Genomic DNA, 15974 nt, shown 5'->3' with positions numbered 1-15974 from the left:
TCACCTTTCTTCCCCATACTGATGCTCGGTTTGAACTGCAGGAGATTGTCTTGACCATGTTTACATGCCTAAATTGCCGCCATGTGATTGGCTGCTTAGAAATTAAGTGTTAACGAGCAGTTGGACTGGTGTACCTAATAAAGTGGCCGGTGAGTGTATATATAAACACTGCAGCCATGTCCCGAATTTCTCGTTTTTCAGCCACTTATGTTAAAATTATCATTTTCCCATTCTATAGCTTTTTCTGTGCCTTGAGCTTCTGTTACATATGGCTTTAGGATCAACCAGGAGCAGTTCCACGCAAACACGTGGAACCAGTTAAACCTGATAGATTTGACAATTTTTAATTTTTTTTTAAAGCATTTCAAATGCCATGATAATCACATTTAATGAATTTTAATGCCAATTAAGGCCTAAATTTAAAAAATATATAATTTAATGATTTTTAATGACCTGCAGAAACCCTGTTCATTCTCCTATAAAGCTGCTCCAGTTTTTTTTTTTTTTTCATCACTGCCAGATTTTCCAGTCAGAACTAAACACCCATAGGTGTCCTTGCAGTGAAGTGGTTGGTGTGCATGACCCGTGTGTGGAGGCCTTAGTCCTCGATGCGGCCGACCTGGGTTCGAATCCGGCCTGTGGTCCTTTGCCGCATGTCTGTCCACCTCTCTCATACCTCGTTTCCTGCCAACCTATTATCAAAAAAAAAAACAAAAAAACAAGCTACTTGTTCTGGAAAAAGGAGATGAACATCCTTTTTTCCCTATAGTCCCCATCATTGATGCCTTCTTCTCTCTCATCACAATGTTTTAATCTCCTACCCTGATCTTGTCTTTGATAAATACACTAACACCTTTATTAAAATGTTAATGCATGTATTTTACTGAATCAGTTGTTTTTAACATTGTGTGTCTGAAAAACGCTCCTGAGGGTCGTAGGTCTCTCTTTAATGTTCTAAATCAGAGAAAAAAACATTTTCAAACTTAAAAATGTAAACCCGTCACCCGTTGTGCAAAAAGGAGAGAGAAAGCAGATGCTGGACTTCATGTTTTTCTTTATTTCCAGTGTTTGTTGGGACGGGGCAGCACTGAACCCAAGCTCTGCTGCAGCAAACATTCGCATCGTACAGGTTTCAAACCTGCTTTCTTCTAGTCTCTTCCAGTTAAAGGCGCTGGTGCCTTTTACCACATTTAAAAAACAAAAACAGAGGTGTGGTCAGGAGAGAAATAAATGCTGGAGAAGTAGATTTTACTGAAAACTGGATTTCTTGGTTAAAACAATCGTTCTGTTTATAAAAAAACAACAACTGGTCTTTAAATGAAAACAAAACAGGCACTTTTTCAGAGATAAAAACAAGTCGAACATGTAAAAACAGACCTTTTTTTCTGGGAAATAAAAACTGATGTACCAAAGCATTACATACCACAGCGTCAGCGTCTCATTACCATTTCAAAGCCTGTGTGGGGATAAATCTAGAACAATCCTCCAGTTCTTCCAGCTAATTTCCGGCTGTGGAAATAAAACTTCCCACAGAACGCAGCCGTCAGTTTTCCTACGTACTTCAAGTACAGGCAGAAAAGAAACAGTCTCGTCTCAAGCATCTCTTATCAGCCCAGAAAGATTAATACATTCTTCAAAATGAGGAAGAACTGAAACATGAATCCTCCCGCCTTAAAAATCGTCTATTTTTTCAGTTTTTCGGGTCATTTCTGCAGGAGAAAGTTCATGTTTCCTTTCCGTGTCTGTTCCAGTATGGCGGAAAACTTAATGATCTTTAATATTAGTTTAGTAACAATCATCAGAGCTTATACACAGTATGTACACTAGATACAGAAATTATACTTTAGTATAAAAATATTGTGCTAAAATACACACATTCACACTTGAACACACTCGCTCTGGTGGGTTTCTCCCGCCTACAGGTACTGGTAAAACCGTGAGCGGGTGACTTGCGCTCCGGGGAGTTTGTGCGGGTGAGTGTCCGGCGCCAGCGGGGTTTTATTTGTGTCCTGGACCCCGCCGCCGTTGACCTGCTCCGCCGTCGTTGGCTGAGGTTTTTCAGGTACAACGTCGGAAGCTTTGAGATGATCGTCCTCCGGCACCGCTTTGGGTGCCGCCTCTGCGCCCGGGTCGGACACCCTCAGGTGCTCGCGGCTGATCCAGTCTCGGATGGAAAGTTCCTGAGAGGAGCACCTGGGTTTGAGGCGGTCCAGAGCCGACAGATCGGCCGCCTGGTCTACGCCGCCCTGCTCCCTCCAGTCGTTGATGACCGCTAGCTCTGCAAAGTCTCTCTGGCCGCCCATGGTGTGCCTCCGCCGGATGTTCTTCTTTTTGCTCCTGGCATCAACCGCCGGGCTCTTGGCGGTGAAAATGTCGTCGGCAGAGGATCGTATCCTGAACCTCAGCCGCTCGGTGATTTTGAGGTGCCAGGGTGATTCGGCGCGCTCCGACTCGCTGCGCGAAGAGGAGCTGATGCTGCTCGACGATCGGCCTTTCTTCATCACCTCCAAGACTCGAGACAACCTGCTGGCAGACTCTGCTCTCCCCTCGTTCCCCACAGCGCCCTCTGCTGATGAGTCACTATCAGTCTTATGCCTTAGGGACCACCTCCTGGACAGGGTGTCACACTCGATCATCCTGTGTGTGGGGAAAAGGCGGCGCCCTTCCTGTTTCTGTGGGCCCGCCCCCTCCGTGGCGCCTCCTTTAGCCCCTGCGTCGGTTTTCTGCTGACCCTGCTTCGGACAAGGCGTGGACTGGCTGCTGCCGCCCCCCGGAGCGAACAAGGGGAATTCGCTTTCGCTGTCCGTCTCCATGGGTCGGCCCTCGCTGACGAGCTCACTGCGCTCGTCGTCGGCCTCCTCTCCGCCCTGCAGCTCCGGACTGAGAACGCTCGACTCGGCGGCGGTCAGGAATGTAATGGAGGAGTTGGTGGAGTAGTCGGAGGTGATGGAGCTCACCTCGGCTCCAGCCGACGTCCCAGCGCCTCCTCCTGGTCCAACGCCTGCAGGCAGATCCAGGGACGCTCCACCGGTCCACTTCTTTGGTCTTGATCGTGGGATGGATGCCCCGGAGCTCATGGTGCCGAGGTCGGAGGTGTTTTCATCCAGCTGGGACGGAGGATCTGACAGGGAGATCTTCCTCTGAGCGACAGTTTGCTCGTTGATCACTGGTGACGGTGAGGGAGACGGTGAGGGCCGTCTGGGCGGAGTCTTTTCTTTCAGGAACAACGAGTGTCTATGCTCCCTCTTGGCCTTAGAGGCGAGCTCCACGCTCCTCCCTTTCTCCTTCCTCTCCTCAGCTCTTGGTTTGGCGCTGGGGCGGGTCTCGCTCAGAGCCTTGGTCTGCAGCGAGTGGTGGTTCAGCTTTTGGTCAGAAGCTTCCTTTCTGGGGAAAACGGCATCGAAATCATCATCCGAGCTGCTAGGCAGCGGCTTCTCCTTTGACCTCCCTCTTTTCCGGCTGGCGGCAGCAAAGATGGAGGAGACCAGGAGCTCTCGGCTGCACTGGTCCTTCCCAGAACCCCAGGAACCCTGGAGATTGGGTAGGGGAAGAATAAAGAGAAGGATTGAAAAATGAGTGAAGTTCAACTTAGAAAAGAAACAAAAAAGAAAGAAATAACCCTTCATTCCTTAGATCAGTACTCCACCTGCTCCTGAGAAGCAACGATCAGAGAGGTGGACAGAAAGAGGAAGGTTAGCAGCATCATAGTGAGGAGGCACATGAATGCTGTTTCCATGCAGAAGCAGATAAAGCAGAAGCTGCCATGAAGCCGAGGAGGAGGAGCAGCGCGGAAACAGCAGTGCAAAAAGAAGCAGCGACTCCCTTCAGTCACCATTGCTATGACAGTAACTATAGCAACACAAACACCTGTATGGGATTTACACACAGGTATACAACCAGCTTCTTTATTTCCAGCCTTATTTACACAATTAGGCTGAAATAAAGGAAGCATTACTGCAAAAACGACGTTTAAAGGATTTAAAGAATCTATGTAGAAAATAAAGACTTTCTGTCTTCCTTCTGCTGCTCATGGCTTTAGAGCAAGCAGCCGTAAAATAGGTGTAAACAAAGCAACAACAGGACACGGTTCTCTCTGGGGGTTCCAATAAAAGGAGGATATTTGTCTAGAAAGTCACATCATGGTATCTGAACCCAGTCATTCTCCTGAACCAAACGCTAAACCCTCCAAAGCTTTATTTTGGCTGAACTCTAAAAAGTCAGGTACAGTGATCGGTTTGACCTAAACAAGCTCTGCTCAGTTCAACAGAATAAATAATCTTTCCCCATTCCCAGAAATTTCTCTTATCCAAATTGTACTTTGGATGAGGCGGCATGTTGTTTGAACAGCCAGCAGCTACAGCGTCTCTCTATGAATCTTCTCTATGTATTCAGCATGCAGCCATTCTCTTTTCCTCTGCAGCTAATCCTTTCCCCACTATCTCAGTTTTGCATCCTTAACTTTGTTTTGGAAGTGTTTACTTTGATAGGCCCGTTTCCAGCCTATTTCCAACAAAAACAATCAACAGTGCTGCCTTTTAGTGACGACAAAGCAGGGCTTCTAAGCACAGATCACCCCTCCCTGCACTGTTTTCATATTCACCTTCTGTCTCCCTTTCAGCTTCACTCTTCCTCCTGTGTTCCTTCTATTCAGACATGTTTTCTGTCCAGCTTTAGGTTCATTCCTCCTTTTTCCACCTGGTCCTCCCGACTCTCCATCATTTTCCATTATTTTATACTGTCAACTACAGCAATTAGTGTTGTGGGATAGTCTAACTCTCGCTCTATAAGCAAATTAATCACTTTCATTTAACTGTCTTTTATCTTTAACTCAATTGTTGGCTCTTTTCATGTTTCTAAATGAAAAGAATAACACTTTTTTAGATTCAAAATAATGAGAATGTATCCTTTAAAAGCAGAGCTGGCGGATTGAGGCTACTAACCCATTGAGGCATTTCTATCATGCTGTAATCCTAAGCTAACGGCAACCTGGACACACTCACCTTTGATTTAGCCGAGTCACTAGTTGGTGAATCTGTGAGGAAGAAAGACCAAAGAGAGACACATTAGATGATTTTAGATGATAAAATCAAATAAAAGAGAGGCTGCAACACGGGGAGGGGGTGAATTAAGACAAAACGAAGAGATACGTGGATGAATGAGAGCGTGAAAGCAACGAGGTGAGAGAACACTGGAGCACACTGAGAAGCAGGTCATGCTGCACAGACAGACAGACAGACAGACAGACAGATGAGCTCCACGTTACACTCAGCTCCACGTCCGCCAGGGACCAGATGTTCTTTCCCGACTCGGACGCACGCAGCTGGACATGGAAAGCGTGGCGTCTCTGCAGACAGTGAGGCTGTCAGCAGAAGCTCTCAGCAGCTTCAAAGGTGATGGAGGTGATTTAACAGCAGCTTTAGCAGCAGAGTGGATGAAGCATCATGCAACCAGGATGGTCCTTGTGTTTTTGGAGATGTTTCCATATCGGTCAGTTTGTTGTGGTGGTGTAGATGGACAGTATTTAACTAACCATGGTTTAGAAGTATCTGCTGAGGCTCAACAACAGCTGGGAATACAAGTAACTACTTTCCAATTAATGAGGATTTTAGACTGGAATCGAGAGGAATTTCAAGTTGCAGGAAGGTAGAGATGTGTAGAAAGCCTTTAAAACATACACCTTTTTCTGAAGGAGAAATATTTTTCTATGAAAAAAAAAAAAAAATCAGAGGAGAAAAATATATTGTGTTTAAATCAGTTGATACCAGCAATCCCTTTAAAACAAATCTAAATAATGCAGCTTGTAGTTTGTGCCTCACTTTTCTAAGTTCATTACAGTCATCAACTACTGTTAATTAATCAACATGGACCCCCTGCAGCTATACAGTATAAATGCGATGTGAAAGAAAGGCTCATTTCTTTTAGTAGTGCGGTATGTAAAATGTGGCCCAGGATTCATTTAGGGGATCTGAACTGATTTTGTTTTCCTTATTCTACAACCTCATAAATAGGATCTAAATCTATCCAGTGATTTTTAACTCTCCTACAAAAAACTTTGGTAAACTTGATGAAAGTTAAGGAACGTCCTGCTTTAAAAAAACAAACAAAAAACAATTGAATCCTGATTTTTTTTTTTTTTTTTTCATGACAAAACTACACATTTCTATCTTTTTTTTTTTCTTTTTTTTAAATGAGTCCAAACTAATTCGAACTGGATGCTTGATTATTTAATAACCTGACGTGTCAATTATGGGGTTTGGAGATCTACAATAATTAACACATCCTTTCCCTATAATAAACTATGACAACTTTATCTGTTAAATGAATGTTTGAGTTCTGCAAAATAAATATTTATATCATTTTTCTGGCCTATGAGTAGTTTGACTTTACAGTTATGGCAAAGGGATGATAAAAAGTGTTGGTTCTAATGCCTTTTTCATTTCTCAAGGTGGGGAAGACCAGAAGCAAGGTATAAACTTGAAAACAAAACGTTAAGAGCCTTTATTAAGTGTGTGACGACTTGATTAAGGATCCAAACTTGTCTAATTGCTGCAATCAATAAGCAGGAAGGGAGGAAAAGAAAACCTTAAAAAGCTGCAATACATAATGAAAACCTAGAGTCTCCATAATAATAACTAAATCCCATCTACACTATCAATCTATTTTTATCCTGCAATAGGAGATGTAAATTAAGTATTGGTTAGATTATAGAGAGGGAAAAGCCCCTCTTATTCACTGTTAAGCACAGTGGAGGATACGTCATGCAGCGGGCCTGTTCCTCTTCCACACACCCAGGGAGTCATAATCAGAAATATGAGGTAAATATGTTTTTTAACAAGACAAACAGGACAATTGTGTCCGTTTCAGTCACCTGTGGGGGAAGCTACAGACTGCAGTGAACACAGGGTGATCAAACAAAGCATTACCAGCAGGGGCAACAATGATTCTGATGTGTATTTTTTTTTCCACTAGAGCTTGAAAAGAGGCTTTCTGAACTGAATCCACCTTCTGGAACAGAAACCACTGCACTGCTGTGTTACTTATTCAGGCTTTTTATACATATTTACCAGAAATGCCAGATAAACCCTGGCTTTAATATCGCCAACTTCTCTTTTGAGCCATGGCGTTCAAAGGAACGGACGCTCGGTTATTGAACTGATGAGGCGGGTTGAGGTGAGAAGAAACGACACACAAATACGACAGAGATGGTGACCGAAATAAAAGAAAAGGTGACAGGGGGTCACAGAGGGGCTAGCTACATGAGAAGAGAGGACGCTACATGAGGGATGAGTGTGGGTGAGGGAAACTATCATCAGTAATTATCTTTTAATAATCATGGTTAGTGTTTTACAGCCCAGCCCCCCTCCGCTCCCCTTACGTACAGTACAGATGAGGGTAAAGTTTATGCAGGTGCACACCAACTGGACGTAGAAACCATACCATGCTATCTCTCCTGTGGGAAAGCTTGTAGGACAGTGAGGAGAGACAGCGGAGAACCTTTCAGATAGCGCCACCGGCCTGCCTTAGGTATACTCTCAGAGAAAAGCCACGACAGCGGGGACTGTACCGTGTAGCCGTTCTGCTTCCCTCGGCTTTTCAGGTCTTTTTTTGTTTCTTTTTACGCTTTCGCCTCATCTTCACATTCGTTTTTTGTTTCTTTTTGGGATTTAAAACACCTGCGGGTTCCTGCAGACTAGGCAGCTACAGTGTGGGCAACAGTCCTCCTTCTTCCTACAGCTGTCCATCACAGACATTACAGAGTCCATCAGAGACATCACGGCGTGATAGACCCCGCCCACTTGGCCTGTGTCAAGATCAGTATGTGTGAATGCTGGGAAAGCCGTTAGGACACCCGACAGAGCCTCACTAGAGACAGAGGGATCAGAGGTCGCCTTTTACTGTAAAAACATCTGCACTGATGTGGAAAGAACATGGCGACTTAGTGCAACAGTAGGCAGGAGAAAGAGGGAGAGAGGAGCAGAGCCCGGAACATCAGCAGAACATCACATCTTTTAGCTCTTTACTTTAGCAGCAATTTCAACCCTGCAAAACTATACATACGCCTTGAACTCGGTCAATCGGTAAAAACTTTAACGTCTTCTATAGAGATTTTAAGTTGCAGATCAACACAAACTGGCTCAAATAAGACATTTTTCTTTTCAACAGATTTGTTATGGTCGACTCTTTAATTAGAGCATTAAAACCTATGGATCTAAAGTATTCAGTGAGGCTATAGCCCTTTTTATCTTAAGTGCAAAATGTTCACATTTGTTCTCACGTTTTGCTAAAGTAGAGGTTGATCCTTAAATGGCATGTTTAAAAGTCTGTAAACTCCAGTTTCAAATCAAGTTGAGAAATATTTCAATATGTCATAAATCACAATTAATCTGAATAATTTTTCAGCTCTGTTCAGGATTAATTCCAGTAATCTTTTAACCAATCGATAGCCTTTTTTTCCAGTCCACCTGAGCAGTGGAGCTCTATTGCTCCCCCAGAACCAAAAAGGGACGATTGTCTTCTCTGAACATTTATCAAATCTTCTTTATCTATTAGTTTATTAATCAAAGATAAGGCCATCAACAAATTTAGCTTAGTGTGATTTAAAGCCAAACTTTAAATCCTGGTCCCTGGCTTTCTAATCAGTAATAAAGTTTAACAGTAACAATAAAACATAATTAACCTACATAAAATATGTAAAAACTCAAAATAAAACTGAATAAATAAAGGTTACGTTCAATTCAAACGTTGAGATCAATAAAGTTAAATTATCATTATAGAATAAATATTTGTCTTCCTTTATTTTACAATAATGCCTCACGTTGTGTTGATCCATGACGAAAAATCCCAATAAAGCAGAGACCTAATGTGTAAAAAACGTCAAGGTGTACAAATAACTTTGCAAAGTGAATCAAGAAACTTACAGCAAAACAGGAAGCAGCAATTTTTCCGTTTGCATCCTTTTCAGGGATGCAGATAAATTGCCGAAGCTAAAGAAGCAAAGGGAGAGGCTTGGCCTTGGGTCGAAGCTGCGTTCTCATCGTCTTTTTTTCCTCCTTAAACAGAAACGGCCTGACTTTGCCCGTAGCAGGGGAAAGGACAGAGGACGGCCGGCCCACAGCGGAGGCAGCGTGTTACCTGATACGTCGCCCTGTGACGCGCCGGTGCGACCGATGTTGGTCAGCAGGTGGTCGATGTTGGGGACGGGCTGAGACTCCACGGCGCTCTCTTCATGGGAGGCGGTCTGGAGAGAGAGAACACGCCGTAAACGTCAGCTTTATGAAAGACATCACCTTTTTAGACACCTTAACTTAAAGAGAAAAATAGACTTTTTCTCCTTTTAGGCTCTTTTATAAAAACATGTTTATATCATATTAAAAGAATATTTAGAATAAAGTTCATTCCTAAACTTTTTTCACATAGTTAAATAATTAATTTGGTTCTCTGCTAATAAACGGACATGTTTTACTTTAGAAATCACATCTATTCACATATTTTATTCTAGTTTATTCATTCAATAATGCAGAAAGGCCTTTTTTTTTTAAAGAAAAGGTGGTTTATTGATATGATATATGGTTTTTTCCATTAATTAATTAAAGACACTGTCAAATCAAACTTTAATCATGTCCAACCTCAACTAATTTATTTTATAAAAACATTTATTCAGTAGTGCTGGTTAGCATGTATTTCTTGTATAATCATTGTATTGTTAACACTGTGTTTTTCCGGTTTGTTTGTGAGGTTTTTAAGGCACTAGTGGGTCGTATCGTTTAACAGTGGGCTGAGGAAAGGAGGTATAAGAGAGGGGGGGACATGCAGCGAAGGACCACAGGTCAGATTTGAACCCGGATCGGACACGTCAAGGACTAAAGGTTGATTTATACTCAGAAACCAGGTCGTCTGCATCTGTGTCGCAGTGAACGAAAAATCTACACAAGCCCCCTTCCGCAGACACTCTGCTGCACCTTTCCAAAATTATAGGTGACCGCAGACAGGAGGCCTCTGATTGGTCAGATCTACATCCACTCTACACTATGCGTATTTCCTGTTTGGTACCTTACTGGCTTGCTTTGTTTGTATGACCGCCATCGTGGAAAACAACTCGTGAAGATGAACCAGCTAGAAGAGCGAAGTATGCGAGAACACTGGGACCATTTTCCCACCTGCTGATGAAGATTCCCAGTCATCCAGGTTATAGTCATTCCGTAAAAGTTTAAAAAACAATCCACTGGACTTGGTTTCCAAGAATTGAAGACGTATCGCTTCCCCTCCAGGAAGCTTTCTCAATTCAAATGTCTGGATCCGCAGTGAGATAGAGTCTTTATATAGACAAGGCCTTGTAATGCTTGGAAACATGCAAATTGAGGCCGACGAGCGGGTTGTTTGGTTCCATTGTTAGCCTGTAATATCTGAAAGCTGTGTATGATTCTAAAGGTCCACTGGATTGTTTTTTTAAAACTTTTACTGAACTTTTCCCCCCTGGATCCCCGCTCTTCACCCTCATGTCCCTTCGTTGTCACACAAACTTGCCCCCTCTTCCTCACCGCCTCGGCCGTATCTAGACCCACAGCTAGTTCCTGATTGTCCCTCTTGCATTGTGGCGTGATATAACATAGTGCAGACCACGCTTCAATATTGGGCATAACTCAAAAATATCTGCGACAAGCTCACTGCGACACACTGCTGTGGGAGGATAACCAGCCCTTAAGGCCTCCATGTTATACATGGGTCATGCACACTAACCAGTGGTTCACCGAAGCATGCCTCGTTAACACTGTGTCCTTTTTTTATCTTGTAAATGTAAGAAGAAAGTAAGCTTTGAAAATCTGCCTGCTAAAAAAAAAGATCAGTGCACATCTGGGGTTGGATAGACCAGTGTTTCTTAACCCTGGTTCTCAGGTCCTCACTGTCCGACATGTTCTAGGTTTTTCCCTGCCTCCACACACCTGAAAAGGTCATTCACAGGCTTTTGCAGGATTTGAGGGCTGTTGAGGAAATGCAATTTGAATCAGGTGTGCTTGAATAGAGACACATCTAAAACATGACGGACAGTGGACCCTGAGGACCAGGGTTAAGAATCGCTGGGTCAGACTGATGTCAAAACAATCAGAAACGTGTTTGAAAAAACTGCATTGGTTGACATCTAATGCTCACAGTGCAAGTATATTACAGTTTGAATGTATAACAGTTTTCACTTTTAAAGGCTTTTTAGTCATCTGTAGTAAGGGTGTGTATAATGAGGGCGCATGGATTTTAACTGCATTAAAAATGTTCATTTACACAGAAATAAAACAAACTGGATTTTTAGCCCACTTAAAATTGTTCCTTTGAGTTAAAAAAAAAGCTTTTCCTGTTTTGTTCTTTGTTCAAATAGAGGATTTAAAACAAACACTATCTGCCTTTAAAGTGATGTTTTGTTTAAACAAGCACAAAAAAAGCCATTTAAAAAAAGATCTACATTCAAAAAATATCAAACAAGAAAAAATCTGTGAAGGACCAGATGTTGCTGTACAGCAGCAGGTTGGAGAGCTTTCCGTGAACTCACCACTGGATCTCCATTTCCATCGTCGGTGAAAAACCAGTCGTACTGAAAGGACAGAATAACTGGTAAACTTCCAGTTAACTTGAATGAAAGGAAGTTCAGAGGAAGGATGGGAGGCTCACGTTCTGAATAAGCGTCTCCACTATCTTGTACTGGTCGGGCATGTGCGTCACCATGTGGGTCATGTTGTCGTCGGTGGTCCGCACCAGAGTGGGCCCGAACACGATGGCCAGGTTCCTCGGCTCCATCTGCCATTAAAGGAAAACCAGAGGCGGGTTTTAGATTTCTGAAATAAACTACAGAAGAAGTGGAAAAGGTCAGAGATATTGACCTTATTTTTCTCTGAGTTCTCAGCTACAGTTTTTAGATGAGCAGAGAGGAACTTCAGGGTCTCGTAGTGATGATCTGGTAGCTCATGAAGCTGCAGGGCATCATCAGAGAGAAATATTTTATAGATTATTCCCCCCCCCTCGTTATGAGGTGAATTTTATCAGTTTTACTCACGAGTCTCTTAAGAACTTTGAGTCTCTCCACTGGATCCTCTATTCTGTTGGCGTCGATGAAATAAGCGTACCTATCTGCAGGGGAAGAAAACATTTCCGTAAAAGCTGCAGTTACCAGCTTTGGCCACAAGGTGGGGCTGCAGCACCAGCTTACCATTGGTAAACAAGGGCTCAGGAAGCTTTCGAAAGAAGGACTTCAATAGGCTACTGATCACGTTGAGGTCCCTCCATTTCTGCAGGAGAAATGATTTATTGTATTGTTTCCTTCGTTGTAAAGCTTACAGCCATCCTGATGAGGACGCTTTGCAGCTTTGTCCTGCAGGTATTTTCAGGCTTCAAAGAGGGTTTAATTACAGCAGTAGCAATCGATAAAGGACACTCACATCATCCTGGATATCGATGTCACCCATGCCCTTGTTATTGAGCTCCTCCTGCATGTTGGAGATGGCGGCGTTGTTTCCAGGGACTCTGTAGATGCCCGTGTACTCCAGCCCCCTCTCCTCCACCAGGTTACAGCAAACCTCAACGATCAGGGGCACAAACTGGAGGACAGAAGGCAAAAGCCATAAAAAAAAAAAACTGTTCTTTATTTACAATTATCGAGTACTGCACACCTTGGTATTTAAAAAACGTTTTATAACAGAAAGACCCAGAACATGTTGGTTCATTATTATTTTTTTTGTCAGATATACCTTATTTAGACTAATAATATTTAAACATTTAAAGGCATGATGAAAACCAATTATATCTTTTCTGAAGTTACATAGCTCAAGTTGTGTAAAACTTGCAGAAACTAGAAGATCTTATCTTTCAAATGAGATATATCACAAGAATATTGTTTTACTGGCCATTGATGTCTGGGTATGCAATTTTTCTGTGCACAAGCTATAAAAAGGTAGGGGCTAAGGGATTTAAGGAAGCCTAAAACACATCAAAGTCAAACAGCAAGTGGGACTAAATGCTACAAACATGTAGAGTATAAAGGAAGTATGTTAAAAGGAAATCTCTCATTATTTAGGCTTTCAGCTGGACAATCTTGTTTTATAATGCAGAATAAAAGGCTTTCTAGGAAAATAAATGATTTACCTGCACTGCAAATATAATCTAGAAATAAGTAAGTGTATTTACCCTTAATTTGGGCAGGTAAATAAGACGATTTGCCAATGGCATGATATTTCTTACTCTTAAAATATGATAATTAGATAAAATACACTTAAAATAAGTCAATGGAATATTTTTTTTCTTCTTTTAAATGTAAAATCTTGTTCCATTGGCAAACAGTCTCACTTTCCTTCTCAATTCAAGAACAAATGCACTTTTTTTTAAGAAAAAAAAAACAACCTTTTTTGATTTACTTTTTTTTGTTGTGTATCTGATCAAGATTGAAAAATGTTTTTTTTTTTTTTTTAAAGAAGATGTCTTATTTGCTAAAGGCCAGAAAAACATCCATGGGAAGCTTTTTACACCAACACTGTTGAGATGGAAATATTGAATGTTACATTGATTTTTATTCCATTAGCCAGAGAAACAGCTTATCATGCAGTTTGCTACCAATGACTAATTTGGTAATCATTTCATCATGTCAACATTCACTCCTATTTTACCACTTAGTGCATATTTTGTCAGTATAATGTATCTCCAGGCCGGGAGGAATAGAGCATTAAGGAAGAGATTGATAAATAGAGACACCAAGCAGACATGTTTAAGGTTGGGATAATTTAAATCTCTATGGAGGAAGCAGGAGGGTTAACAGTGAGCAGGTGAGTTCACCCTCAGTACAGCCGAGGGAATCATTTAATGAAGTGTATTCTGAATAGTGTGGGTTTCAGATTTCGGACAGCATTGTGTCACCTTGTTGGTCTGTGCAGGAGGACAGTCATCCAGTCTGACTCCAAATGTGACTCCAGGAGACGGTTTCCTCTCAAAGGGTTTCCTCATGAGCCCAGGGAGGCCCTTTCTCCACGTCCCTTTGTCTTTGGGAGGGCTGGTGTCATCTGGATGCACAGTGGATACCATGAGGACATACTCCACCCCAACCTTTTTCAATTACAAACCCTATACATTATGCAATACATTTTACACGTGAGTCATCCCCACCTTTGTGCATGTTCTTCCTCTCCTGCTCAGGTTTGGGGGATTGTGGACTCGTTGCTTTGGACTCTCCTTTACCTCCTAGCAGCGTCTGTCTGATGCTGAGTGACTGGCGTGAAGCTCTGGGGGACGCCTCGCTCTTGCTGCCCGTCGGGCTGAATAAGCAATAAGCAGATAAATGTTAAACTGGGAGATTTCCCATTAGACTGAATGGCTCTGACTTCTCCTTCTTACCTCATCAAGGTGTTGTACTCCTTGATCCTTCGGCTGATGAGGTCATGGCTGGTGAAAGCTGAGTTCTGAAAAAAGAAGAGAAGAAGAAAAGATCTACAGTAAGATGCAGCAGATGTATTTGAAACATCAGGTGGTGTTTCTCTCGCTGTAAAGGTGATTCTTTAAAGGTATAGAGGACCAGCTTTTATTTCCGGGTGGATCATCTAAATAAGTGGTCCTCCTATTTGTCAATCATTCTGGTAATATGTTTACATAAGGCTGTCCTACATGCTCGTCCCGTTAGCTGTCTTTTTCTGCGCATACGCACTTCAGTCATATATCCGTGTTGAGCTACAATTTCAGACAGTTATTGAAGCTCACCTTTCTCACCGCAGTTCTTTGAAAATGGCCAAGGGTCGTAAGAGCAAGAGTGTCTACGAAGTGTATGGAAGAATGCGTCAGAAGAGGCAGATATATCCCAGAATTATAGGATTTGCTGTCACAGGAATCACTGTTGCATAGGCTGTCGCTGACAGCGGCAACTAATAACAAGGATGGCGCAGGCACTGTACAGTGGAGGCGGAGTTAAGTGACCAACGGGGACCTAAAAGCAGGGATCATCTGTCCGAACGGTCTGAACAGTAACTTTTAAAAAAAGTTCCCTGTACCTGCTCCCGAGAGGGAGGTACATGTGCATTTATTTCTTAAGTGGATAGGGCGAGTTTGTAAAAAAATGTGCAAAAATCCTCCACAATACCTTTAAGTAACCAGCTGCTTTAAGATGACATAGGTTAAAACAATGGATAAAAACACCATAGACTTTATTGTATGGTTCAACTGAAGAACAAATAGAAGGCAGGACTGAAATGTCTGAATTTTTTTTACTTATGCCCATTTTACACAGGGTTGGAAACCCCTTCAGTCCCCAATGACCTTTACGGATGCTTCAATCACAGCAAATAGGACACATTTCTAAACATGGTGCTCTATTCTTTTCGAACTTGTCAAAGATGTTTGTTGCTTCTTCAACAGAATAGTCCTGCAGTTACGTCAAAGGACGTCTTCAGACCTGTGGCATTTCCCTTATATATTTAAGAAGTTTCTGCACCAATACCATCAGTTTTAGCTTTGCTTTTCAGGAGGAAACTCCATCAGCAATTTTGTTATCGTAACAGAGAGGACTGAAATAAAGAGGCAGAGAGTTGGTTACCACAGGATGTGCAATTGCTGTTACCTGACCTACAGTTTTATGGTGAAAGGTTGGTTGTGCACTTCTCTTTATTGCCAATTATGATGTCAGTCTATTTCTGACAGGCTGACAAGTAAATTTAACTTTGGAAAGAAAAAGAAAAAAGAAAAACTTTGCACTTCCTCCAGTCTCAATAACCAGCACAGGTGCAGTTTGGAGTTAATTATGGCACTTTATCCTACAAGTAATACAGCACACATTGATTTATATGTGCAAGAGGCTTCAGCAGAGTGATGTTTATAATGGTGCACAGGGTGCATTGTTCATAGCAGCTACAAGATGAGATTATTTGAGTTGAAGCCAGAGCAGGAATGGAATCAATGCAAATTTCAGCACTATTGCAAAAGCATTACCATCTTCCAACTATCACCTGATGTTTGTA

At 42.3% G+C, this 15974-nt stretch overlaps 1 protein-coding gene across 4 annotated transcripts in view; it reads right to left on the bottom strand.

Moving 5' to 3' along the window:
- Window positions 1-1045: 1045 nt before the first annotated feature.
- The window catches only part of arhgap21 (Rho GTPase activating protein 21), a 119212-nt gene continuing 104283 nt past the window's right edge, over window positions 1046-15974 (bottom strand). For all 4 annotated transcript variants that reach the window (XM_015402735.1, XM_015402733.1, XM_015402734.1 and 1 more), the window contains 12 exons: window positions 14365-14429; window positions 14137-14285; window positions 13891-14033; window positions 12423-12581; window positions 12194-12272; window positions 12041-12114; window positions 11868-11957; window positions 11659-11784; window positions 11540-11581; window positions 9133-9238; window positions 5001-5032; window positions 1046-3530 (listed from right to left, as the gene is read on the bottom strand). In XM_015402735.1, the coding sequence (XP_015258221.1) occupies window positions 1917-3530; window positions 5001-5032; window positions 9133-9238; window positions 11540-11581; window positions 11659-11784; window positions 11868-11957; window positions 12041-12114; window positions 12194-12272; window positions 12423-12581; window positions 13891-14033; window positions 14137-14285; window positions 14365-14429 (2679 nt within the window). In that variant the 3' untranslated portion in view covers window positions 1046-1916. The remainder of the gene's footprint in view (window positions 3531-5000; window positions 5033-9132; window positions 9239-11539; window positions 11582-11658; window positions 11785-11867; window positions 11958-12040; window positions 12115-12193; window positions 12273-12422; window positions 12582-13890; window positions 14034-14136; window positions 14286-14364; window positions 14430-15974) is intronic.

This window comes from Cyprinodon variegatus, unplaced genomic scaffold (genome assembly GCF_000732505.1).
Source record: "Cyprinodon variegatus isolate N-32 unplaced genomic scaffold, C_variegatus-1.0 Scaffold1388, whole genome shotgun sequence".
In the NCBI taxonomy this organism is placed as follows: domain Eukaryota; kingdom Metazoa; phylum Chordata; class Actinopteri; order Cyprinodontiformes; family Cyprinodontidae; genus Cyprinodon; species Cyprinodon variegatus.
Note: the sequence above shows the minus strand (reverse complement) of the source record. Positions and strands in the feature narration are given on the sequence as shown.